The following is a 26,411-nucleotide window of genomic DNA, read 5'->3' as shown; positions in this document are numbered from 1 at the left end:
TACAACTACTGTTTTAGTACAATGCTCTGTCTCCTGTAATGACACACTGATCTAAGACCATGCCATAAATAATGCACCTTGAAATATTCAATAAGCGCTTTCGAATACTTGACCGCGTGGTCTCTCTTGAGTCGGAACATTCTCCAGTACAGAAGGGCCAGGCAGCGGTAACTAGAATATAAGGGAGAGCAGAAGGTAATCTCTAAACAGAAGTCCCAATGAATAATCTCTATAATTCTTAAACTAACACAGAGCCAAAGGCTGGCAGCACCCCGCTTACAGCTTTTATCACCACTTGTTTGCAGTGCATCACACTGCCATGGATTCATGAACAGGGTGAGGAACTACAGCCAGGGCAGTTCACATTGACAAATGCCACCAGTGAAGTACTAAGCAAACTATACTCAGCAGGGTTTGCATTCCCAGGCCTTGATTCTGACTTGAAGTCTTCACACTTGATCAAAGGCCTCTTCCATGAAAAGGTCTCTACATCCTGGAACCCAACAAATGCTTTTTTTTTTTTTATTTCTTCTTGTAAATGCAAAGACAGCCTTTTGAGATATCTTATCCTGGGACTTTATTTCAGCAGTCTGGAGCCTACAAAGTGAACTCGAGTTATAGTGGTGTAGTTTGTATACGCCCAGTGGTCTCTTACAAAGATGGAGATGGCTGGGAAACAGGGAAACCTTGCACCTGCCCAGATTTCAGTGGTCAAGCTCCTCTGTGAGAAATCAGAATGGAGATTATGTTGGAGCCTGAAAGCTATTCCCAGGCCGGTTGCTAATTCAGTCTGTAGAGGAAATCAGCAATATACTGAAAAACTCAACGTATTGTACTGGAACTGTCTGCCCTCATGCTCCTTGTTAGTCTGCAGAGTACCACACACCTCTAAAGCTATGTAATTAAATGAGAGTAATAGCTATTGACTGTAATTATGTATCCCAATACTTAATAGTCAGTATTCAGAACACACAAACACTCTTTTCTTTGCTAGTGGCTTTAGGTGTACCAGTCTATTTTCTGAACTGAGAATCACTACCACCTCTTTCCATCAAATTTTGGACTGGCAAGTGTGGGGATGTCCCACAATAGCACCACTTTTGAAGCAAAAACCTGGTTTGTTTTGTTTTTCCTTTGGCAGCAGAGGCCTTATATTTAAAAGCAGAATTTAGTCCTGCAGCCAGCGTAGAGGAGAAGGTGCCTTGAGTTTGCAAGTTCAGAGCTCTCTCCACATCCCCACACCCAGGAGCTGCCCAGACCTCAGTGAACCCTTCGAATTAGCAAATGTATGTATGTATGGCCAGACTTCGCGAAGGAAGATTTGGGAAGAGCTCTCCCCACATGGGTGTGCCCTTCCAGCCTGCACAGTGGATTTTTTAGGTGAGGCACAGCGTGCACAGAACTGGCCCCACCGTTTAAGTCCCAGGGTCCATCTGCCACAGCCGAGCGAGCTTGGACAGTGACAGGGAAGTCCTCGGGACTGTCACGGCACCCGGTACTAACCCGGGCTGACCCTGCTGAGCATCCGAGATCTGACGGGATGGGATGGCAGGGAGGCATTGAACTGCCAGGGGACGGTCCCTAAATGAATGAATCATAACTAGCAAATATCCCCTGAAAAAAACAGCGCCAGCCAGGGTTGCTCGGTCTGCCTCTCGCCTGTGCTGAGGCAGCGGTGAAATGCCGGCTGTGGCCGCTGGAGGACAGTCTGAGCCCAGGAGAAGCGCGAACGGATATCGGCGGGCTGGCAGCCTGCCCGGCGGCGCCGGGAGCAGCCGCGGGATGCGGCGGCCGCGCAGCCTCCATCACTCTCCCTCTGTCACCTTCACAGGTACAGCACATATGCAAATAGTGTCAGCTCATCTGCTGGCTGGCAGACGGTGAGTTAAGATTGCCATTCATCGCCCAGAGAAAGCTCCGTCTGCTTTCCCTCGCGCTGACCTTTCTGCTGCTGAAACAGATGCAGCAGCTCCCTGAATTTGGATGTGGTTCCTCACACAACGAAGCGCTCCAGCAGTTCTCAGCAAGCCTTCCTAATATGATTTGAAATATTCTTTTTTAACCATTCTTTAGTCATTTTCCCACCCAAGCTTTTTCAAAGCAATTGCCATTAATACATTCTGTGCACCTGCCAATGGCACAGCACACCAGTGACAGAGAAAAGGCATTAAAAAAAAGTTTAAAAAATTGCATCTCAATACTTTACCCCTTTTTATCAAAATGATTAATTAGGGCTTCTTATTTATGGAGGCTGAAGATGCATTTCATTTGGATTTTTAACAGATGGTTAATAGATGTTAAAAACACACTTGCTGATTGTAAATGTCCACTTACTGAGACTCAATAACCATGTAATAGGTGTTTTATGTATTAACTACATAGATATTAAATTTTTATTTTAATAACATTCTAGTATTTTACTAGCAATCAGCAACCATCCTATAGAATCTAAGGTGCTTACATATAGATCTAGAAAACTCAATTTAGTGGATAATCCAAGAGGCTTAATTATCCCCATCACTATCCTGCCCTTCATAAAATGTAATTTATGATTATTGAGCCTAAAATGTCAGCCACAAAAGAACTTACCGAGCTATCAGTACAAAAGTACATCACTCACAAAAACAACAAACCATCAGGCATTTAAAAATTAATTATACTGACATACCATAGCCAACCTGTCACAGTCAATAAATAAGTATGAACTGCTTATTTACAGAGACAGAATGCAGACCTTGATACAGTGATACAAGGGCTGGACCTTCCCAGAGCACAAAACATTCCCTTAATTTCAACAGAGAACATAATTCTCTCTGGCTGCATCCAGCATCTGATTTTCAAGAACTGCCTCACTGCAGAAAAGAAGCCTTTTGAGAAAAGCTTGATCTACTAACCATAATGCTGCCAGCTGTTTGTCTTCTGGCGTGGCGTTGGGGCCTGAGTGGGTTTTTAGTCTCACTGCATACCTTAAGCAAAAGGGAAAAAGCCAACATGAGTTAACTGATATAGCTTTATATTACTGATCAGAGAGCTAAGCAGGCCAATGTCATTTGGTCTGCTCCCCTATGCATATTTGTTCAAGTTACCAGACATACATGCGTTCTTTCTGGTTGCGTTTCAGAGCTATTTTGCCATTAGCGTGCCTTCCTGCACTCTGTGAACAGCAGCAGCTCCCTTGAACATCCATCAGTCCAGAGGGGAGCCTCTCTGGTGAGGTGACGCTGTCCTACCAAAATAACCTCCGCTGCTGCAGAGACCCAGTTACACAGAGTTCATGCAGAAAGGTTCTCGGAGCGTTTAAAGGCAGACAGCCTGCCTGGAAGCTGCTGCTGACCTCACCCTGCCAGTTCTGAGCGCGTCTACCCAGATTTGCTCCTCCGAGCAGAGCACAGCAGAGGGGCAGCATGTGGCTCAGAGCTATTTTTGTTCATATGACATTACATTCAAATTCTATAAATATTAAACATCCACAGAGGTAGGACTGCTGTTTCAAGACTGTATGTGCTATGCAATCACAAACTGGGTTCTGGAAATCTCAGCTTCCAGCTGAATACCTGAACAACAGACAAGGTTAGAACAACACACAGCGCTTCTGGGCTCACTTCCAGAAAAATACCTGCTCCCCATAATTAGCTGCTTGTGATTTTTTCCTTACCTTTGCTTTCAAACTTTAATCCTATCTGTGCCTAGATTCAGTATGAGCATTTTGTTTCTACAGGCATACCTAGCAAACTGCTTATTTTTCTGAGCTGCAGAAAGTGAGATCAACAGCAATTCACACCACAACACAACCACAGCTACACATATTATTGAAAGCTATGGATCTGCAAGCAAAATTCATTTCCAGCGTTAGGATCATGTATTTACTACCATGAGAAAAGACAGAGCAGACAAAGAAAGAGCTTTCTGCCTTTTGGGGGGGAGGGGGGGTGGGGGGGAGAAGGGAAGAATTGCAGAGATGGGAAAAAAAGGAAGGGAAGAATTCCAGAGAACATACTATTCTCTTACAGAAAATAACTATTTGATTTTGTTCAATACCTAGTTAGAAAGCTGATCTCAATGCACTGAAATCCATGAGAAGTCAGCCCTGAGTGGAATAAAATGCCAGTGGAATTACTGAGATGCGAGAAAGTCTTGGCATCAACACTAAGTCCAAAATAATGCATTTGTTTTAGAAGCTTCAATTCCTTATGAATATGATTAAAACTGAAAATATGTTACTGCCTATGAACTTCTTCTGATGCAAGCTGCATGCTTGACTGTCCTGAGGAACAATGCCACAGTCACTGGCAGTGCAGCTTTCTCCACTGCTGTGTTGCTCTCCTGTGGAAAGAGTCCCTCAGCTGCTGGGATGATTTTGACCCTTGTTTTCTCTACCAGCACTGACAATAATGTTAACTGTTAATACCAACTATAATGGAGAAAAGGACTTAAAAGGCGTATTTTCTTCATAGGGACTGTGGATGGGACTGAATTCTATGCTGCCCTGTCTGGAGAGCCATGAAGGTGGCTAAAGGTAAGGGGTGGCTTTAGGGTGAGCTGGGCTGCTTCTGGGACTCCACTGGCTACATGAGAGCATACACACCAAATGGACTTTGAGTGTCCATTTTTCTATCACTGTTCATATCTTCTTTCATCTAACCTTTAAATAGCAGTCTTAAACTCATTGCAACATTTTTCAAACTACCATTCCATGAGAATATTTTGTTATTATGCATGACTATTTTTCTCTGTTCCTTAAATCACTGGACTTAAATAATCAAACTACTGAGGTAGTTTGCAACTCAAGTAATACGCAATTTTTAATTTTTTAATTCTTTACAGATAACACATACACATTACATATGACTGACCACGCATTTCTGAGTATTTCACTTCTCCCCTTTCACTGTATGTAGGGAACTATGTGATAATGCAGATGAGCATGCTGGCACAGAGTAACACTTGAGATCATACCCTCCCTTTCCTACCTGATGAGTTCAACTGTTTCTGAATACATGGTATAAGGGGATTTAGATTCCATTGGGCCTTGTTCCATTGCATTTCCACACTCAATAAACGATAGTGCTGCTTCTGCATAATTCAGTGCCTTTCCAAACTTCTCCACCTGGAGCGAAAAAATAAGGACACAGAAATAGTGTAATCATCAAGATGTGGTTACATTTGACGGGATTTTCTCAACATAAATTGTAAACTTGACAGAAGCTGGTATATCTTCAGGTTCACAATTTTTCCTGGGAGAAAGCTAAAACCCATCAAACCCTGCACATGAGTGAGTATCATAAGATACAGAAAGCAGAACTGAAAAAGACTCTGAGATGTTATTTGTTCCACACTCTTGTGTACAAAGAAGGATCAGGTCTGCCTAGGACATTACTGACAAGTGTTTGTCAAAGCTCTTCCAGTGCTGGATATTCCACAAACTCACCAAGCCTTTTTTTCCAGCTCTCATTAAAAATGGTTTCACATATCTTTGCAGATGTAATTTTTTATCACTCAACAAAGAAAGGTAAACGAATACCTTGAACTAAGAGAAGAGAATTAAATACTTTGACAACTAACTCATATACAAAGGCTCATCTCTGTTCTCTTGTCTTCTTTATCCACACCATTTTCAGCATTACTCTCCTCTTGTCAGGAATTTGCTTTCTATATCCTCTTTGAGGGAGAGCTCTGCTCCCTCAGCATCTTCTGCTCTATCCTCCTTCCTAGCCCAATTTCTTCTCCTATTTTTGGTGCTTCTTTGTGTGTGTATTTGTGTACTTACATGTATATATCTGCATATATATCTCCTCAGTGACACTGTATATGCAAATGTGCACATAATGTTCATATGTGTACACTTACATACCATTTACCTGCTCTCATAATTTCATTTTTGATGTGAAGAGAGAATCATACTAATACCTCTCTGTCCTGACTTCTCTCTCCTTCAGTCAGAACTCCTGCGGTACATAAAGCCCCTTAATGGACTGGATGCATTTGGTTGAAATCTGATGCACACAGTGAAAGGTTAATGGACCTTATTCTTTTCCAAGGGATAAAGATTTTAAATAGTAACTTTGGAATGGCACACTGGCTTCAATCTATTTTAGGTTCTTATATGACTCCCACAGCGATCATACTGGAGAACTTCACAAACTTTTTATTGTATTTCTCTCCCTGATGCTCCAGTGCAGGTGGAAGTGCTATTATCCCAATTTCACAGATGGGGGACTGAGGAGCAGAGAGACTTAGAGTAATTTTCAGGCTGCTCACTGTAAGAGCCTATGTTAGGTAATGCAGTGCCAAAGTGGGAGGTGTTGAGCACAGCAAGGTGAATCAAAGAGCCTCGAGGCACTTTGGCAATATGGCATTTCCTCTAGGATGCCTACATGGCCAGGGAAGGAGACTTAAGTACCTGCAAAGGGCAACTCACAAGGTGTTAAGTAAGGTGATGGTCCACTGTGTAGGGAAGCAGAATGTGGAGGATATTTCAACCACCTAATACTGACAGTAGGCTATTTAAACTGTGTCTGGGTGACTTTCATGCAGGAAACTTGTGTCAGAGCAGAGAATAATGCTTGGAACCCCTTTTTCTGTGAAGTCTACCACAAAACCATTTCTCTTCAGGCTAAGAATTTCCTTTGCATATTAAGAGATCTTTTCCATTCTGTTTAAAACAACACACTGAAATGCACCATTTGTACTTCTCCACAATATTTTCTGATTTAAGACTAATTTTAAAGTAATATGGAACAGAATAAACCATAGAAATTATGTGTTAATGAATTCAGGTAGAACGTAAAACTCAGTGTTAGTGTCGTAAATTAAGGGCCTGGCTTTGCTGCCCTGCCCTTTTTACATTCTGCACAGTTGAGAAAAAGAGCGGTGAAGAAAACAGAGGTTCTGAGCCACCTTTCTTCTTTCCTGATGCTGTGACAGCAAAGTGTCTGTCTGACAGAAGAAGGCAGGAATGCAGCTATTCCCACCTGCAAGACAGCCACAGTAATGCAGAGTCCCACTCCGTACACTGCCATCCCAGAGAACTCATGTTGTGAGGCTGTGCTGGCTTATACACAGTGCTGGACAATACAGCCTTAGACAAGGAAAGCTGAGGGACAGCTAAGCAGATCTCTCCTAGAGCATTATGTACTTCATTGCACCCATTTCTTTGGAAAGACAAGTTTAGTGCCCCAGATAACCTCAGATTCCCCTTTTTCTTACTGGCTGTGTTTTTGGACAGGTCAAAGCCAGCACCAGGAATCTGTTTGTTGCAACACTCTATTCTAACAGTCCTTTGTGTACTAGGTGTTCTTCTAGGGTTACACAGATTCCTTGTGTGCTTCCCATTATGTCAGGAAACACGTGCCATGAAACCAGGATTCTTTTGGCACTGAAAAGCCAAAACTCTTAAAAAAAAAGTTATAGGACCTAGCCAGCTACTTAAACTGAGACGATAGGTCTGTGGATTCCTTATGCAGCCTCCATTACTGTAGTTACTAATTAAAGCAAAGAGATAAATGGAAAGTTTTATTTATCCAGGCCTTTATCTCAGTAAGTCATTATTTGTTAAGTCATAGTTTATTGGGCTATGAACATTTGATTACATAAACATTTCTTAATTTAACAAGCCTAGCCATCCTTATAATAGATTTTATAATTACCCCAGCAATCCTGCACTGATGAAGAAAGTACATTACAAAAATAATTTGGAGCAATGTAACTGGAAAGAAAATGTTCTCACCATTGCATCTGCTTTATGCTTCTTCCGTTTAGCTTCCTGCATAAAGTAATCTGCATTGCGTGGCCTAGCAGGGGAAAATAAGAAGATATTTTATTATTTTCTGAAGTGCAGAATATTTTAAAGCCATTTTCCCTTATTTTAAATCTGATTTGCAAATATTTTTTATGAAGGAAATACACTTATCGTGTAACCATGCATCTTCTATTTTCAAATTGCTGCCTGTGGAGACAATAGCATTTATGGCTGTTCTCATTCTTTAGAAGTCAGTGATTCAAAGTAAAAAAAGGCTAATAAAATGCATTTTTATGGATTATATAAACTGCTTCCCAAATTAGTGCAGCTCTGATCTGCGAAACGGATATAAGCGTTAAGCGGAACAAGATATTCTGTCTTCTCTTCTCCCTGGTGCCTGCTTACCTCTTTTGCTATTCCTCTCTGTACATTGTTATTTGCCTTGGCTTCACCATCCTCTCAAAACAAGTGTGTGTTTACTCTCCACCTTGAAAACACATATTGAACCTGCTTGCCTCCACTGCTACTACCCCTCCTTGTCCCTCTTATCTGTAAGCATGCTGAGAGTGCTGTTTACTTTTGCTGCCTGGAGTTCATCTCTGACTCAGTGCTGGGCTGCCTGCTGCAATTCCACTGGTGTTCCTACTGCCAATTTCTCCATTGATTTTTCCTCAAACAGATCTCCATCTTTTCCTTGACCTACCTGACCTGCAGAACACAAATTCAACTTGTGTCTCTGCCCTTAAATTCGTAAGTCCATTTGTGATCCAAATTTATCCCATTCAAACTGAAAACAAACTCATGTCTCCTTGTCATCACCTCAGTGAGCAACTTGTGGCTGAAGCAAATTTCTTCATCTCCTCCCACAAGCTCTCCCTATATGGCACCTTTCTCAGTCACTGTGGAGAACAGCCATTTGCCATGTCATTTCAGACTATAACCTTGCATCTGCACTTGCTGCCTCTCATGAAAGTCTTCACATTTCCTGACCCTGCAGATTCTTCCTGTTGCATATATGTAGGAGGTGACCTTCTTCTTTCTCTACTTAGCTAAAACATGTCCTGGTTCTTCTCAGTTTATACTGTGGTTGATGCCACATCTTTGTGTCTCTCAAGAGAGGGAAATTTTGCCTTGCAAAACAGTTTTCTTAGTATTGGTTAGAGTGTCATCCCTTTATCCTTATCTAAAGAAAATGAGATATTCCTGAGTAGTCTGAGTTCTGATGTTTTTGCCATTCATGCTTTTAAGTGCTTGGTGTTGTAAATGATACAGTATTATTGCTGCTCAGCAATCTGTTCTACATTAACTCCGATAGGCAGCTCAGCTTCACACAGCTACTCACTCACTTCCCTCCAGTGGGATGGGGCAGAAAATCAAAAAAGTGAAAGTGCAGAAGAGTAAAAGTAAGAAAACTTGTGCATTGAGGCAAAGACAGACTAATAGATAAGGCAAAGCAGAACAAGGAATTCATTCACTGCTCCCCATGCACAGGCAGGTGTTCAGCCATCTCATGGAAAGCAGGGCTTCAGCATGCATAACAGTGACTTGGGCACATAAATGCCATCACTTTGAATGTCTCCCTTTTCTCCTTCTTCCCCTCTATCTGTGTCTCCCAGCTGTGCCCCCTCCCAACTCCTTGTGCACCCCCAGCCTGCTTGCTTGGTGGGGTGGAGTGAGAGGCAGAAAAGGCCTTGACACTGTTTGAGTGCTGCTCAACAAGAACTAAAGCATCCCTGTATTATCAACAATATTTTGGTCACAGATCCAATACACAGCACTATGAAGCCACCATGAAGAAAATTGACTATCCCAGCCCAAACCAGTTCACATTTCCTAACTAGGTTTATTTCTTGAAACTGGGATTTCTCTGCACATGTGTTCAACAAAATGTTTTGTGTCAGTCAGCGAAGATGCAGGTCTAAAAAGTGGTCACTGGGATGACTGAGTAAAACATTTTTGCTGATAGCAGTAAGACTGTGCTGAGATCCATAACTGAGCACAGCAGAGCCCTCTTGACAGAAGAGGACAGCCATATAACTTCCTTAAGAACATAAGGCTATTTGGCAGCATGTTTACTTAGTCTGTTTCCTTCTACTGATGTGCACACAGTTTTAAGGACATTTAACTGCATCAGAGAAGGTTAGTCAACATTATTTTGAAGGGAAGAAGGGCTAAATATAATTAGATAGAAATAAAATTCAAAGTCTGGCTAATTTAGAATGATTTCTGTCCTGAAAATCTTGTTGATATGGAAAACAGTTCCTTTGTTCCAACTTTCTTTAAAATATTACTCTCCTGCAGAGTGACATTTTACCCCAGCTTACTCTACCTATTAAGTCAGCAAGGGGACTAAAGACAGGTTTGTGTCCCAGGATCTCATAGGCTACTGCAGCTGCAAATACTTACTGTGCCCAGGAAGATGCTAACATTATCTTAATAAGAAGAAACATCTGAATTTGGTCCTGGTCAATTATGAAATATTACACATTGAAAAAGTGTTAGTTTGATACAGAAAAAAATAGCTGTGTTTTCAGAAACACTGAAGGAATTCTTAAAAAAAATGTTGTCTTGTGCAATGACCAAGTAAGATGGTTTACTATGAAGTGACAAAAACCAAAGCAAAGCAGGGCCAATTAACAAGCCAGTGGTCTCATCTATCTAAAATGATCAAAACGATCAACCTTTACATGAGCCTTTCAAACTCAGGTCCTTAAAATATATCATTTGCAACATTCCCTCCTAAATACTACCCAGCACTGTATGTTTAAATTCCTTTTTGAAGCATGGCAAGAGGCTGTAAAAACAATGTGAGATAACACAATGTAATTACAACTGACTTATTTATAAGTTAATTGTAAAATGGTTTTCAACTTGCAGCAGATTTTATCCTCCCAAATTATGATTAGCAATGGGGGTATTAGCACGAACATGAACATCACTGAACAAAGAGGCCTTGCTTTGAGAGCCCTGCTGCAGGGTAGTTAAGCATAATGCAAGAACTGAAGTAATCAGTTTGTACTAAGTTCAACTGTTGTTTGTGAAGTCTAATATAAAAAAGAGAAACTATTAAAATTCCATTTTAAAACGAAGTATATATATTCTCTATGTGAATGTTTAGGTATTTTCATAGCAAAAATACAAAACTGATTTAGAAATCAGGGGATTCCTAACTGAAATTAGAATGCATTGAGAAAAATGGATGGGGTATTATTAGCTTCTTAAACAGAACTTGTTCAACAGTGTTAGTAACATGCCAAGTCAAATTCTGGCATCTTTATTCCATCTATGAAATATCATTCTTCAATTTACCTCTACATGTTAATAACTTTTATATGCAGATAACTAATGAGCAGGTTGGGCAAAAATGGGAAACTGAAATGTCCTATAGATACAGTGTATGTTTTTGCACATTGTATAAATTTCTTCTATCATTTCAGTAACAAAATAGTTTAAATTATTTTGCCATGGATTAGAAAAAAATAGGAAAAAAGCCCTCTTCTATGGGCTCCTTGAAGATAAGAAGTTGCCTCACCTCATGGACATATGAAGTCACAAGAGAAAAATGATGTATAAATTAATTACTCAGGATAGCTCTTTTGCATACTGCACATTTTGTATTTATGAAGTTCACATAAAATTGTTGATCATATTCTGATTTTACAGCTTCTGAAGTTATCTAGTGATCAAGAACCCATCTCTGTTACAAAAGTGAAGGTTCATCCAAATTTCCTCTGCATCTTCTCTTATTTTGTTACATTGGTGATAATCTCAGATTGGAAAATTTGCAGGCAATCTCACTAATTTCAAATACTATATGTTATTGATGAGAGACATCTGGAGGAGAAGCAAATCTGTTTTCCCACTGACGAGACTCAGAAAGGTCTGTGGTTAAAACCCTTTTCAAGTCTTTGGTCTCAGCTTTGCAAACCCCCTGCAGATCACAGCCTTGCTGCAGCCTGGGAAGAGAGAATGGAAAAAACATCCACAGGGTTAAAATGGTACTAAGGCTACTGGCTGAACTGGAGTGGCTGTGAGAAGCAGAAGCAGCACTGGAGTCTCTGTTAGGTTTACTGATTAGGAATGTAAACTGAATTCCCAAGGAAAGTTATTCAGTGATTTCTGGTTTTCAGACAAGTGAGTCAGACTCTTCTTGTAAGTTATTTACAACTGTGTAAAACTATTGGCATCAGCACTGCCACTCCAGACTTACAAAGAGAATTCAGACCTCCTTTTTAAAAAAGAGAAAAATTAAAAAGAAGTCCGATCTTAAATTAACAGGTAGAAACAAGTGTTTTATCTCTATTAATAATCCAGGCTGCACAAGAAAGTCTTTTGTTTCTGAATATCTGATTGTTGGTACTTTTAGGAATATAGTCCTCTTCAACAAAGCCAAAAAGGCGTTCTAATACACTGCTCTAATGCATCTCATATATCTCTCTGAAAGGCAAGAGAAAGAGCGTAAAGCATCAGTGCCAACTAAGTCAGGCCGCTGGTGAATTCTCCCTGGGATCAAGTGTCATTATGTGAAACTGGCTGCTCTCGAGGAGAATTTACCCTACTACGCTGATTGGGGAAAGCAATCAAGTACTGCTGGAACCATTTCAACGCATTCTCAGTCAACACCAGCCAGTCACCTAGGCACTGCAACAGAATCCAGCCTTTTGCAGAGTAACCCCCCCACGGCTAGATCTGATAGTACAAACAAGGCCAGGCTTCCCTTTCAGCAGCGGCATTCAAACCATTTATGACTCTGACAAGGGCAGCCTCAGTAGCATGGCTGTGGCTGAATCCAGGATGAAATTTATCAAACAATCCACTACTGTCCAGAATTTCTCTCACTTGCCTTGGCACCACTTTCTCTGGGAGCTTGTCGAAAACCAGCAGGAAAGGCAGCATTTCCATTGCTTGTCATGTTGCTGGGGATCCCAGTGTGAGGTGAGATGGTTGCAGGCATTGTAATTACTCCCCTCCCAGAAGGAGGCTTTCAGAATTTCTGGGCTGTTGAGCTCCTGTGACTGGGGTTACCATTACCCAGGTGAAATGCTTCTGTGTGTGTATATGTTTATCTCACCCTACTTAGCTCCATGCCATTACATTGCACCTTTGCCCCCTTTGTCTTTTGCTGCCTTCTCTGAATTTAATTTACTCCCGTTTAGCAGATAATTGCAAAAATGTAAACACATGCAGTAAAAAAAGGGGAAGAGACTCAAACAAAGTGAATCAATAAAAGCCTTGCTTTGTACAGTAATTTATCAGTATCTACTGCAAAATAATCTCCTTGGAACTTGGAGCAAGCAGTGGTATTTACAGAGTGCGGTGTAGCTTAGACTCCAATATACAATTTTAATTATAATTGCATTCAAACCCACATTTTTCATCTAATTTTTATATTTTATATGAACTAAATACTAAACTATAGCATTTTCTGCTTCATTTACATAATCTACCACTTGTACATTATTTCTTACTGTCGTATGGTGCTTTATGAGGATACATTAAAAAAACCTAATAAAAGTTCAATTAAACATCATAAATGTAGCTGAGTGCATATTTTAATACCCTTCAGAGATAATACTGCTGAAGTGTTATAAAAATACCAACTAGTGCTTCCTCAGTGTACAACAATTGCATGTAATAAAAGCAGTTTAAATCATAATTCTAAATATAGGACCAGTTTCACAACTTTAGTAGTCTAAACTCTGAAAAAGTGGGTGTGTTGGAAAGAACTAGAACAGCAAAATGAGTGACTTTAAAATTCGGTCAGAACTTGGGGCAAAACAGAAAAAACTGGCATAGTCAAGGTAAGCCTGTGTCCATTTTTGAAGCTGTGCCAGTATGCCCTGAGCTTTCACTGCAGGAGGAGAATAAAATCCTGTAAGAGCAAGAAAACCACGAAAAGTGAAAGGTACACAACCTTGCATATTTGCTGTTTCATACCAGGACATGTGTCTGACGTGCTGGGTTACAGGCAAGGGTGTTCTCCTTTGGGGTGAACGACAGAGCTGAGTGGGTATTGCTGCACAAAACAGTGCTCTACCCTGATGTATCATGGCCTCCTCCCCAATCCACAACCTAAAATAAATGCTGTTTTATGGGTCATGGCACTGCTGTGTCTGAGGCACAGCACACACAGTGGCACATAGGGTAGGGGAGAGAGCCTATGGTACTGCACAAAGTGGGTATCCAGCTACAGGAGTCTCATGCTCACTCTGGCAGGTTTGGAAGTTCAGCAGAGGGATATGCAAGAGGAGAGGGCCAGGAGAGTATTTGTGAGCCATTTGAATGATACTACTACAGGCATTTCAGAAAGATGGCAACAAAGGATCTCGTTGGAGTCAGGCCAAATGTAAGAAAAATTTACTCAGTCACACAACTACACAACTACTATCTTGTTGGGTTTAGTATAACAAGGTCAATAGCTCATCTTAGGTGAACAGATGAATAATGCAGATACCTAGAGAGGGAGTTGCTGTCTGTTGCAAAAAACAGCAGACAAAGTTAAAGCCTGGTATCTAATGTAAATGAAATGCCGAAGGATAAAATAAGTGGGGACTTCTATTTTGGTAAAAAATGCAAAATCCCCCAGACGAACCATGTCAATGTAGTGAAATACAAGAGAGCATGAGAAAGAGTCAAAATCTACTACAAATTCCTGGGTATGACCCAGATTCATGACTTATAGATATCTGTGTGAAATCAATATCTAGAATAAAACACGCAAGGGCAAAGTGTACAAGTGAAGAGAGAGGAGTGAAAGAAGTATTCACAACAGGGACCTGAGTTCCTGTATTAAAAGCAGAGCGAGAAAACATTGCACTCTTGCAAGTAAACTACAACTGTGCCTCTTTCAATGTATGTTAAATAGATATTCTACTAATTTCAGTCAAAGATGTAGTGAAAGCCTTTATAATTAAATCTAGGGAGCGAGGGCAGGACTACAGCAGTACAGATCTATTTTGTTTTAAAATCCCATGAAAAGACATCTTGAATTCTTAAGAAGCCACTGAAAACCAAAGGCTGAAATTACCTGGCAGCCAGCTCTGATGGACCCAGCTCTGATGAGGGAGAAGACAAGGTGTGGGTGAAACTGCAGAGTGATGCGAATGCCGTATCCACATTGAAAGAACCAGGCGACCCTGAAACAAAGACTGTATCCAGGGATCCTGTCCTGTGAAGCCTGTCTAAGAAACTTCAGTAATCATAGAATTTGAAAGAAATCACAGACACTGAAGACCAGGAAAGCATCTGATAGGGGTTTTGGGAATTCATATTCCTCAAGTATGTTAGATGATCATAGCCCCTCTCTACCTCCATAACTCACTGTTCGCTCTCAAGATGAACAGGGTAATCCCAGGCTAAAAATGAGACTGAAAAACCTGTGATTCTCTAGACTAAAGAGGTTATGATCATTCGCCCATGTGGTTTGTTATTACTGAAAGATGAAAACATGGTTTATATGTTGAAGGAATGATCAGGAAAGCTCTCAAGGCTTCCCTGGAAGATCACAGCTTTTGCACCCTAGGGCCATTACAGTGAATCTTCTAGTCGAAAGGGGAAACTTCTGGATAATTGTATTGTGAAAAATGGACTTGAAACACATTCTTCAAAAGGTATTTTCCACTGTCACAGGGACAGCAAAGCTGACTTGAGAATTAAGCCTCTAACAGAGGCATTAGAATATCTCTTACACACCACATCTGTGAATTCTGGCATTGAGGGTGATGAAAACCCACACTGCTCTGTGATCCAGCACAAGTAGACAAACACGGGGATGAACTTCTAGATTTTAGAAGAGAAACCAAACCTAAGAAAAACAAGTTCTATCAAGTACCAGAGATGTGGTAGAATGGCAAACACCATGGAAGTTAGCTGAGACTTCCTCATACTCAGCCTGAGACACTACTCCAAGTGCTGCAGGCTTTGGAGGGTGCTCATCATCTGCTGTAGGCATCTACTCATTGCTCAAAAGTTGCAGAGGTGAGGAAAGACTGGGAGAGACTTGTGGGACTTACTGTCTTCTCCGAGCTGTGAGAATCAGCTCTGCTGCTGGGACCTGGGGGAGAGTTTGCTGAACCTGATTGGAAGACCATTGTCTTGCTCACTATTCTGAATCATTGTGGACTGAAGATATTTTCTAGTCTCTCTGTAGAGTAAGAAACAGCTATGCCAAAATCAGTTTATGCAAACAAATACTTCTCCCTGAGTGGAGACTATTTCAGATCTGAGTCTGTCAGTAAAAACATTCCTTGGCTGTGCCTGTGCAAGTGAAACAAGCAGGGCAAGGATGGCAGCTTTATCATTTGATCATCCATGCTGTGTAATTGCTGATATTCACTCTCCCTGGTGGAGTTGTGAGCTCAGTTCCAGACAATGCTTGGGCACAGCTGGGGGACAGCACAGGCTGGCGACTGTTCTCAGGAGGCTGTGAATGTTCTTTGTTTTGAGGAGTGTAGAGAGTTTAATCATACAAAGATAAGCAGCGCGGAACCACTTGACCAGAAGGAACAGAGGAGGAGCATGGATGTAGCTTGTAAGTTCAAGTGAGATCCACAGCTCTGATTTTTTTTAATTACATGGAATAGTGGCTATAAATTCTATACCGTGTGAGAATCTCTGGCTAGAGCTGATTAAGCATCTGTTTCCTACCAAACCAAGCTCTCATAAAGTGTCTCTATAAAGGAAGAGGGTAGGTGGTCTTGCAGAGAACGGGCAGTTTAATTATCTAATCATGGGAGGCAGCATCTGGCATGGGAGACACTGGCATGGGAGGCAGTGTCTGGCATGTCTAATGTTATTTTATCATGGGCAGTGTACACATGAGGAAATTCAGTGCCACAAGTAAGAAGGAAGAAGAAGGAGACTCAAATGGTCAGACAGTCTTGAAATCCCCCAAAGCCAAGAAACTGGGAGCAGTCCAAAGTAAGTATATGAATTTGTGAGGAACTCAGTGTAGCAGATGTTGGTCTATCTGACCAGTGATTTTTTAGATTGTCAATGAGAAGAAAGGGGAGCCCAGTTCTGTTCCTTAACTGCTCCTCAGGATGTGTTTAGCACTACAAAAGTATCTCTAAATACTGCAGGAGTCCCTGAGGCATTTAGTGAGATCACTTCCAGATGTTGTATGGGAGTCACAACCCAAGAGCACCTTCTCCTTTCCACTCTGAGGAGGAAGAACAAGGAAGAGGAGATTTATGAAAATGAGACTCTTGGGGTTTCAAGCCGAAACAAAGAGATGTGTGAAGAAGTTATTTTTTGAGCTCTTCACGAGCTCTGTGTGCAATATGTTTACAGTTTGAATATTTTCTAGGTATATGGTTTACTGTTTGACAAACCAACAGAGGAATTCTATCTCACCACAGGATATGTCCCTTGGACAATGCACACTGGTACACACCATAAATGTGGAACAGGCATTTAACAAAATGTGCATAAAAAAGCGCTGTAGAATATGTATTATCTTGCTCCTCTAAGGCCAGATAAAAAGAAAAAGAAATGTAAGTGAAGAAAAAACACACCCCAAGATTGAAAGAATAACCCACAATGCAATAAAATAATACTGAGGAGCAAATTCTAGTTTAACCATAAGGAAAACTGGGAAGCTGGGGACACTCTGCTCTTTTTCATACCACATATGCAGTATTTTGAGTAGAATGTGGGACTGTGCCCTTGGGCACCCACAGCATGTCTATGCTTATCACTTCAACAACAGACTTTGTTCCTAACTGCAGTTATTGGGAATTCTATCATTCAGTGAAATTACAGCAGGAATCAATTTGGCTTGAAGCATTACTATGTAGCCTTGAAAATGTTCTCTTCATGGAGACAAAAATGGCCAAAATTCCCGGATATCTCATTAAGAATTACTATTGCAAACTGCACTGATGTCACTTATATACCAGGCATGCTGGATACCTCGGTGCATGTCTCAATCCATCAGTAAACAATGGCAAAGCAGGTGAAGCAGAATTTTGCCTGTCTTTTGAAGACTGTTAGCTATATTTACTGTTATACTGCAGTGTATGTGTATACAGCACTCTGCCAAGCAAGATATACTTTTTATTGACCTACTTGTGTTCCAATTTATTGCTAGTGACAGCTGTTGTCAATGATCTGGAGAAAATAAATTGAGAATAAAGGAAAGAGACACTGATTGGTCAAAAAAATAGTTGTTGTTTTAAATCAAATATAAGGGATTTAGTCTCTTAAAAACTTCAGAGCCTGATTAAAATTAAGACTTTAAAGCCATGGCTGGATTACAGTAATTCAGAACTTCATGGATTATGAGATGAAATATTTCATAGGCATAATTTTGGACAAATGCTGCCATTAGGATTACTACATAATTTAGACCTACTGTATTGCATTTCTTCAAATCCTCTGCTGTGGTACTAGACAAATTTGAAAGACACTGGCTGCCATGTTTAATTTGATCCTTCTAACACATGAGTCAAATTTGTTGACATTTAACATTTACAGCCAGTCTAATCTGCTACATTTCAGTGACTTCTTTGCACAGTAATTTCAGAATCAAGACCTAGTGCAGCTGGTATACTGGTGGTGTACCCCAGATACAGGTTGTGGATGACAGCTGTAGTACTTGACAGAGTCCTTCCTCTAGTTAGCACAACAGGCATTTAACTATTTCTGGTTGTTAAGGGCAAATTAAGACATATTTGATTCTGTGTTTTATCTTATTTGGCTTTTTTTTTAATGGTCTACAAGTTGCTTGGGGATGTTCTACATGGAAGGCACTACACACTAACAGTTTAATTGTACCTCCCTCTGAAAAGTTGAAACAGTTTTATTGGAGATGCCTGCCAGAGAAATCGCTTATATCACTAACGCGGAAAGCAAGTGATAAAAGCCTCTCTGATGCTAGAGATGCTGACCAAAGCAGATCTCCTATGATAGTATCCTGTGGGGAAAATCAAACAAAACAATTCCCCTGTTTTTTGTCAGCATCTTGAGGAAAAATCAGGTGAAGACACAATAGTTCTGCTGTAGCTGTTTCTGACTATGTTTCTTTCAGAGATGAGCACCTCCTACAGTGCTGACTTTTGACTCTGACACCTTTCTGCCTTGTAAGTACATGTTTAAACTGCAGAAGAATTAAGCAGTTGCAAGTAAATTATAGATGATAAAGCATTTTAAGAGATATAAAGAGTTACATAGTATTTCTAAAGAGTTTTACATTTCCTCAATGGAGTTTGTTAAATAAACATACTGGAAGAGTTAAAAACATGGAGGGAGGTAGAGAAGGAGGGGGAATAAGGATATACACAGGTGAGAGTTTTCTCCAAAAGAGACAGAAAAACTGATTACATTTATTTAGCTTACATCTGCTTATGACTGCCACGAATATACACAAATTAAGGTTTCTTTTCTTGACATACAAACCAGTTACAACCTTTTGAAGTCCACAGGAATTATTTATACCTTACAGTAGGAAAGCTGGTTTCTCTTTATGATAGGCTGTCTAGTTGCCCTTGAGACTAGATAGTGTCAACAAACATTACAACAACAATAATAATACTTGTTAATATTGAAAATCTCAATTCTGGTAGAAAGCAGTTCCTGAGAAAACAAGGTTGTTATCCCAGGATTTCCTTTGCTATAAAGGAGTTACAGATGTGGGTGAAAGTCTGGGAGTATGAAAAACATGTCAAGGTCATGCAGCTTAGAGCTCTAGGCAGTTTGAGGCATACCTTGAACAGAATCTCTTCTACAATAGCCAAAAAAAAAAAATCAGAAGTAGTAGCAGCTGCCAAGGCTCAGGGATGCAAGGTTCCTGTATGACTTCTCACCTTGTTCCAAAGGGTGCAAACGAAGACGTCTCTCTCACCCTGCCTTGCTTATGGGTATGATACATTAATAATCTGACGTGTGCATAATTAATGCCAGTGGCACAAGGATACTAAATAAGTCTTAACGGCCCTGATCTGCCTCATGTGGGCCCCCCCCACCTCTGCCCATGGGCTAAGAAATCCATTTAAGCTCAGGTGTGGGCCTTCACTCCCTGTCCAACTCATTGTAAGTGTGCCCTTTACAGCTATGCTTGTGCCTGGCCATGTCCAACTGATCTGGACCCTGCCCTGGGGTCTGTCTTCCTGGCTGGACCTCAGATCTGCCTTGTCATTACTCATGCCTGGCAATCACTGGGCTGTGTCTGACCCACACCAGACCTGATCTTGACGTGACTTCCTGGCCTGACCACGGACTTGATCATGGAAGTGCCTGAGGATCTTGGCCCAGGTTGAACATGACTGCACACATGGGCTTGCCCTGGTCACCTTGCTTATGTGTTATGAGACTGTACCCCTACAAGGTGCATTCTGCACCTTGGATCTTGGAGCCCTGTCCTTTAGGGAACAGCTCGTCCTCACTGATCCTTGATGATGAGGGACTTTTGACAAGGGCTTGTAGTGCTAAGATAAGGGGGAATAACTGTCAACTGGAAAAAGGGTAGGTTTAGATTAGATATTAAGAAGAAATTTTTACTGTGACGATTGTGAAGTACAGGAACGGGTTGCCCAGAGAAGCTGGGGATGCCCCATCCCTGGTAGTGCTCGAGGCCAGGTTGAGCAGGGCTTTGAGAAACTTAGTCAAAGGCAGGTGACATCCCCTGCCAGTCGCAAAGGGGTTGGCTTTAAATGGTCTTTAAGGTCCCTTCCAACTAAACCATTCTTGACTGTGACACTATGAACTCTACTATTCTATAGCTGAGGCTTAATTTATGATGAAAATTTCATGAGTTTATATAATATATTTCATTAATTTCTCAATGTGCAGTCAGCATTACTATAATTCTGGCCATGTCTCAGTTCCTGTTGGACAAATTGTATTTTTCTCTTTTTAAATTCAGAAAATGACATTGTTTTATTTTAAAGTCATCTGTACTTACATATCATCAAAGGTTAGCTTTGTCCTTCTGCAATCCCTGGGTGTGCTGGACAGAGGTGACCAAGGCTCTGTTTGGGACTGTGCCTTATTGCAGAGAAGAACATTTTCTGAATTGATGTGGATTGCTTTCTAGACAACAAACAGTAGATAAGACATTGAGGAATTGGCTACCAACTTAAAAAAATTACAAATAACAAAATCACAGAGTGTCTTTGCACTCTGTTGTTAATTAGAAGTTAGTTTTCCTACTATTTGAGCAGGGAATATGTACAAGTGTCCTGTCAGTAACAGCCACAAATTCACAGATAATGCTCAGAGCACTTTGCAAAGGGCTTGAGTTTCAATATGATATACAGAAGAAACTGAGCAGAAGTAACTATGAAAACACTCTGAAATGCAGTAAGTGAAATTATTAAGGAATAGATCTGTTGTGGTCCTTTAGAAGATGAAGTTATATCTCTAGTCTTCAGCTTCCAAACTGGCATTGTAGCTTGCCTCAGGAGAGCAAGAACTCCCATGTTTGACTAGTTTCATACTGCACTGCTGATGTGCTTGTGTGGTATGAATTTGCAGCCCAAGATCCAGGGTTTTTTGTGCTCTGGGCCCCTTATCAGCTTGAAAGACTTCTTGCTACTGCACTGGAAGCACATGTCTGTTGGCAGGGTCTCACACATTCCCTCAGCTGCAACCCTGTTCTTCATGGGGCCTCCTGAGCCCTTTGTCCTACCAGGTGAACCGCTGTGTTGGGCTACTACATACTGGTACAGTGCAAAGCAGAAGGCCCCAGGTTGTTCTTGGCTGATAACCACTGCAAAGAATCACCATTCTTTGTCAGGTAACAGACAGAAAGGCAGCAGGGAAACCAGAGGAAAGTTCAAATGGATAAAAACCCACTGTGGGCAAGCACAGCTTGCAGTTTGAGACAGAAATTTGAAGGACCTGCCAGTTAGGTGCCAGATGGAATGATGGGATAAAACAAAGCTAACTTTAACATTTATAGTTCATGAGCTCTCATCTTCTATATGGCACATCCAGATCACTTCAGCAGGCTGAAGTTTTCAGATGAATAACCAGATGCATAAGAATTTTATTGCAAAGGTTGTTAAATGTTGACCAAATGGTGCATTGCTAGGCTATGCAGAAAATCTCAGTGAAATGCATTTGCTAAGGGTGTGGGTCATAAAGCAATCACCCTCTACTGTTGATTTCCAACACATTTGCCGGTGAAAGAATTTAAATTATTTTCAAGATACCCAGTGAAGAATCATATAATTCTGAATGGCTTATAAACTTCTAAATTTATGTTTTAGAAGTTGAAATGTTTAAAAATTTGCATATAATTAATGAAAAATAAATTAATAACTATAATATGTTAAAGGCCTTTTTACTGGAATATTTTATGCAATTAGTTTACTTCAATTTACCAAAAATATCTGTAAGATATTCTTGAAACACAGTTTATGATAACTTGTTTTTGAAAAAGTGTTCAAAATTAGGATTATATTTACTACTTCCTACTCCACTCTCAAAAAATAAATATATTTAAGTATATGCATATATACTTAACAGATACTGTGGGGTCATTTATCCCCACAGCAAAAGTGGCTGGAAGAGACCACTGCTACAACTCAGGTAGATTATTTACCTAAAAGTTGTTTAGGCACTAATACTTAGGCTTTTGAAGCCTCTTTTATATCAAGTAACAAATATTGCAAATAGATATACACTAAAATATATGAACAGCTTTTGTAGAAAGGAGAGGAGCATGGGTAGAAGAGTGCCCTAACAGCTTGACTAGATGCTCCAGCAGTGGGTATCAGGATGATAGTATCCAAATTCCTTCTTCTAGGAATTTCACACAAAGCAGAACACTGTCATAGGGAGGATGTGACATAATTCTGCCCTTGATCTTCTACAGTGTCCTTTAGGCCCAAGGATATGGTGTTATTTTGAGAATTGAGAGAGACGGAGGGAGAGAAAGAGATGGGAATTCCCTGAATCAAAAGAACTCACAGGCTCTTTATTCCAGCATCCTAATCACAGAATGCATACATAAATGGGGCAGCATCTACTCCTCCCTCTCTGTGCTCTAAAGGTAGTGGCCACCCCACAGTGCAGTAATACAGCCTTATCTGGAAGAGTCCTCTGGGCACATTTAGTGTGAACAAGACTCTTTGATAAGGACACGAATGCCTGGGCTCTGATGGACCTGAGTTGTGAGGCTGGTGCTAAGCTGTTCACTGGTGTACATAGGATCTGACAAAGTTTGTTCTAAGATAAGTAGGAGAACTTGTCTGCAGGCACACTCATGGTTAGGCAGTGGCAGAGCAAGCCCTTATACAGTAGGGGCCTCGTGCACCATGAATGCAGGGCCTTGCATCATGCCCAAGCAATGCCCTGGAGGCCTACAGCTATTCGTTTTGGACCATTAGCTTTTACCTTTTGCTTATGTAGCTTTTGTTATTTGCCCATTTTACAGCCTGCCCTCTTTCCTCTCTTCTGTGCCTTGCTAAGCTCCAAACTGAAAAAGATGAACTTACAAAATAACACTCATTATTACAAATTTTTTTTGCATAATGTTCTGCAAAACTACCGTAGACTGCAATAAAAAGTGAGAAATATACTGCTAGGCTTTATATTGTGAACAACAGCATATACTTACATTGAAGTCTCCGGGATGTGGCTGTGCCTGGATTTCACCCTTATGCTTTTTGCTGGAGGAGATGGAAGGTAATAGACTGCTGCCATTAGGCCTGCTGGAGGAAGTTAAATCATCGTTGGAGTATTTGTGTTTTGATGCATCAGAGAGGGGAGAGACAGGTGACCGAAGCATTTTCTCATTTTTATTTATTGGTATTGCCAAGCTGGAAATGGAAATTACAGTAATGGAGTGTCACAAAGCTGGCTTTGAGAAAGGTAAATGTTTTATATATTACCAAAACTTTGAATTTAAAACCTGCTGGCAGGATAAAGTCTATTGGTATCTGGAAACAAGCTTACAGTATTGGGACCAAGAGTTCATTTACAAATTTGTATCATGTTTCTTCTCTTTCCCTTCAAGGCAAATTGTAATTCTGGAGTTAATATAAAGTCTGTATCAGGGTACTTGAAAAAAAAAACTAAGATAAATGACCACTTGCTCACCATTTCTTAAGGGATAGCTGGAGACGAAGATTAGGCTCTGAAGTGTAAGTTCAGGTTATGGAGCCCTATTTCACCATTACAGGTGACAATTTATAAGCCGTGGCAATAAAACCATATGTGAACTAAAACAGGAAATGTGTTTAAAGATGACTGGCTTGTCTTTGTGCTCAATGTCCTGCCTTCGGTAGCACTGTTTATACTAATGTAATACAGATTTTGAAGACAAAGAAAGACAGACTGGTAACACAGACAAAAGGAAGCATACGCAAACAGTAAATGCAGAGAAATCCAAGCTGCTCTGTCTTCTAAAGCAGAAAGCTACAACACAGACAGTATATTCAGCTTTCATTTAGTCAGGAGATGCTTTGGATGAAGAGAAGTCAGACAGACCATAAAAAATATGCACAGAAATAAACTTCAGATGCACTAATTTGAGGAAAATATTTCGCTGAAAATCTTAAAGCAACACACAAAAAATGCAAGTTTTTTTAAGGAGACAGTTGGCATTAAGACTAACACCGCAATTAAGGTCAGAAAGACTATTTTAACACTATACCTTTCCCTGTCATATTCCCCTTTATTCAGACTATTACTTTTTATGGACAATTCTCCGTTCTTTATTGTTACTGTATCAGACAATATACACTTAATGGAATTCCAAAGAAGAATACAGTAAGAACTATACTTCATCTCTGCACATAATTTCAAGGAAGAGAGCTAATTAAATGTGCTCTTATCATACATTTGTCCATTTATCTGGCAAGTCTTTAAAACTAGCTGTAAAAGAAGCCATGAATTGTAACTCAGAACCTTTACTGTTTCACAGTATGTAGTACCTTTAAAACATTGTGCCAACTGTTTTGCTTTAATGAACAATGCTGTTTACAAAAGCAAGATTCAGGGTGTGTAAGACAGACAACTGTGCCCTTCTCCCCCGCCTAAGAAAAATAAGGTCTTTAGCACTAATTTGAATGTACAGGCTGATGCTGTCATTTCTTTTCCTCTTTTCAAACACAAACATATGCGTGGCTAACCACGTTTATTCATCACTGTCAAAGTGTGGGCCTGAAGCATCCCAGAGAAGCCACAGCTCCTTGGAAGTGTACCCAAGCCTCAAAAGCTTGGCCCAGAGCTTGCAAGAAGTAGCTGACCTTTGTAATTGTGCTGCACACCTTCTACACGGCCTTCAGCACATGGAGTAGGGCCGATCTAAATGCACTGTGAGCTGTCAAAGGGCAGCAGCACATTAAAGTAAACAATTTTAATGCAGAGGAAAAGGACTTCACACGACCAGCCTTTGAGGTTTATGGTGAAAAGCCATTTACTACACACTGCACACAGTTTATATAGGGTTAAGGCTACATTCTATTGGCTAAATTGAATGTCACACCATCAAACTACAAATCCTAACTGGTTATAATCCACAAGTCCAGTGTTTTGGTGAAATCGTCCTGACTGTTTTCAGGAACATCTCCGGAGTCCAGTGGGAAACCTGGAGAGTTCTCATGAGAAACTTCTGGGGAGTGATTTCCTCCCTACCACTCAGCAGCAGCTGTGGCCTTGTTTATTCTTAGCTGGTAGCTGCTTTCTGTCTTACAGGGCCCATATAGATCTGAATTGCTCACCTTTCATTTTTCTGTACCTACAGCACATAACCCTATACTGAGAAGCCATACAACCTGCAGAAAAGGACAGTCTCAGAGCTGTCATCTGCTGGGAATACACAGGCTGTGGCATCTGATACAGGTGCAAGACATTTGGGGTATCTCTGCCTGACCCTGCAGTCTTTCTTGTCAAACAGGACCCTACATAGTCTGCATCGCAGACCATAATTCCACAGGAAAAATTGCTCATGTCTGTAGGTGGTTTTGCTCTTCCTTTGCTACCAGCCCACAGCTGTGCTGCCAAAATTGTCTGGGTGGCTGTACTGGGAGATGAATCATAATATTCTGGCCAAAAAGAAAAATAAAAGAAGGAAAAGAAAAGGGGGAAAAGATAGAAAAAGGAAAAGAGATAGAAAAATGAAAAGAGATAGGAAAAGAGATAGAAAAAGAAAAAGAAAAAGAAAAAGAAAAAGAAAAAGAAAAAGAAAAAGAAAAAAGAAAAAGAAAAAGAGAAAAAGAAAAAGAGAAAAAGAAAAAGAAAAAGAAAAAAGAAAGAGAAAAAGAAGAAAAAGAAAAAGAAGAAAAAGAGAATTCTGGTTTCAAACAAGTTTCTTGAGTGTATTTACAGGAGACCCCCACATGCATCTATGGTGGTGTAACTGGAGAGGGGGTGTGACAGCATGAACAGCTGCTGGTTACAGGAGTACCAGGAGGGCCTGATATCAGCACTGCTTGTTTAGCTACAGACTCAGCAGCCCTTCCTCAGCTGTGGCAATATTAGCCAGCCTTTGATACCATGTCCTACACTAGCACAAACCACAGAAACATCCTGGAAGCAGAGCAAACCAGGAAACAATTAGGAGGCAAATATACATTTCAGACACTGTTTCTTTAATATATAGTTGCTACCAGAAGTACTGAATACGATGTTAAGAAAAACACAAATGATTGTCCTGCTTCCTGCAAGCACAGAATTAACCCTGTGGCACAGCAAGCTATGACAGCCATGCTACTCTCTGAAAATG

At 40.6% G+C, this 26,411-nt stretch overlaps 1 protein-coding gene across 1 annotated transcript in view; it reads right to left on the bottom strand.

The window, feature by feature from the left end:
- AFF3 (ALF transcription elongation factor 3) overlaps nucleotides 1-26,411 on the bottom strand; it is a 328,111-nt gene that overhangs the window by 5,751 nt on the left and 295,949 nt on the right. The window contains exons 13-18 of the mRNA XM_071568183.1: nucleotides 23,301-23,502; nucleotides 20,640-20,767; nucleotides 7,727-7,790; nucleotides 4,971-5,107; nucleotides 2,895-2,966; nucleotides 78-171 (exon numbers count right to left, since the gene is read on the bottom strand). Of these exons, the coding sequence (XP_071424284.1) occupies nucleotides 78-171; nucleotides 2,895-2,966; nucleotides 4,971-5,107; nucleotides 7,727-7,790; nucleotides 20,640-20,767; nucleotides 23,301-23,502 (697 nt within the window). The remainder of the gene's footprint in view (nucleotides 1-77; nucleotides 172-2,894; nucleotides 2,967-4,970; nucleotides 5,108-7,726; nucleotides 7,791-20,639; nucleotides 20,768-23,300; nucleotides 23,503-26,411) is intronic.

The sequence above is a fragment of the Pithys albifrons genome, chromosome 1, assembly GCF_047495875.1.
Source record: "Pithys albifrons albifrons isolate INPA30051 chromosome 1, PitAlb_v1, whole genome shotgun sequence".
NCBI classification, from domain to species: domain Eukaryota; kingdom Metazoa; phylum Chordata; class Aves; order Passeriformes; family Thamnophilidae; genus Pithys; species Pithys albifrons.
This window is presented reverse-complemented; position numbering and strand designations above follow the sequence as displayed.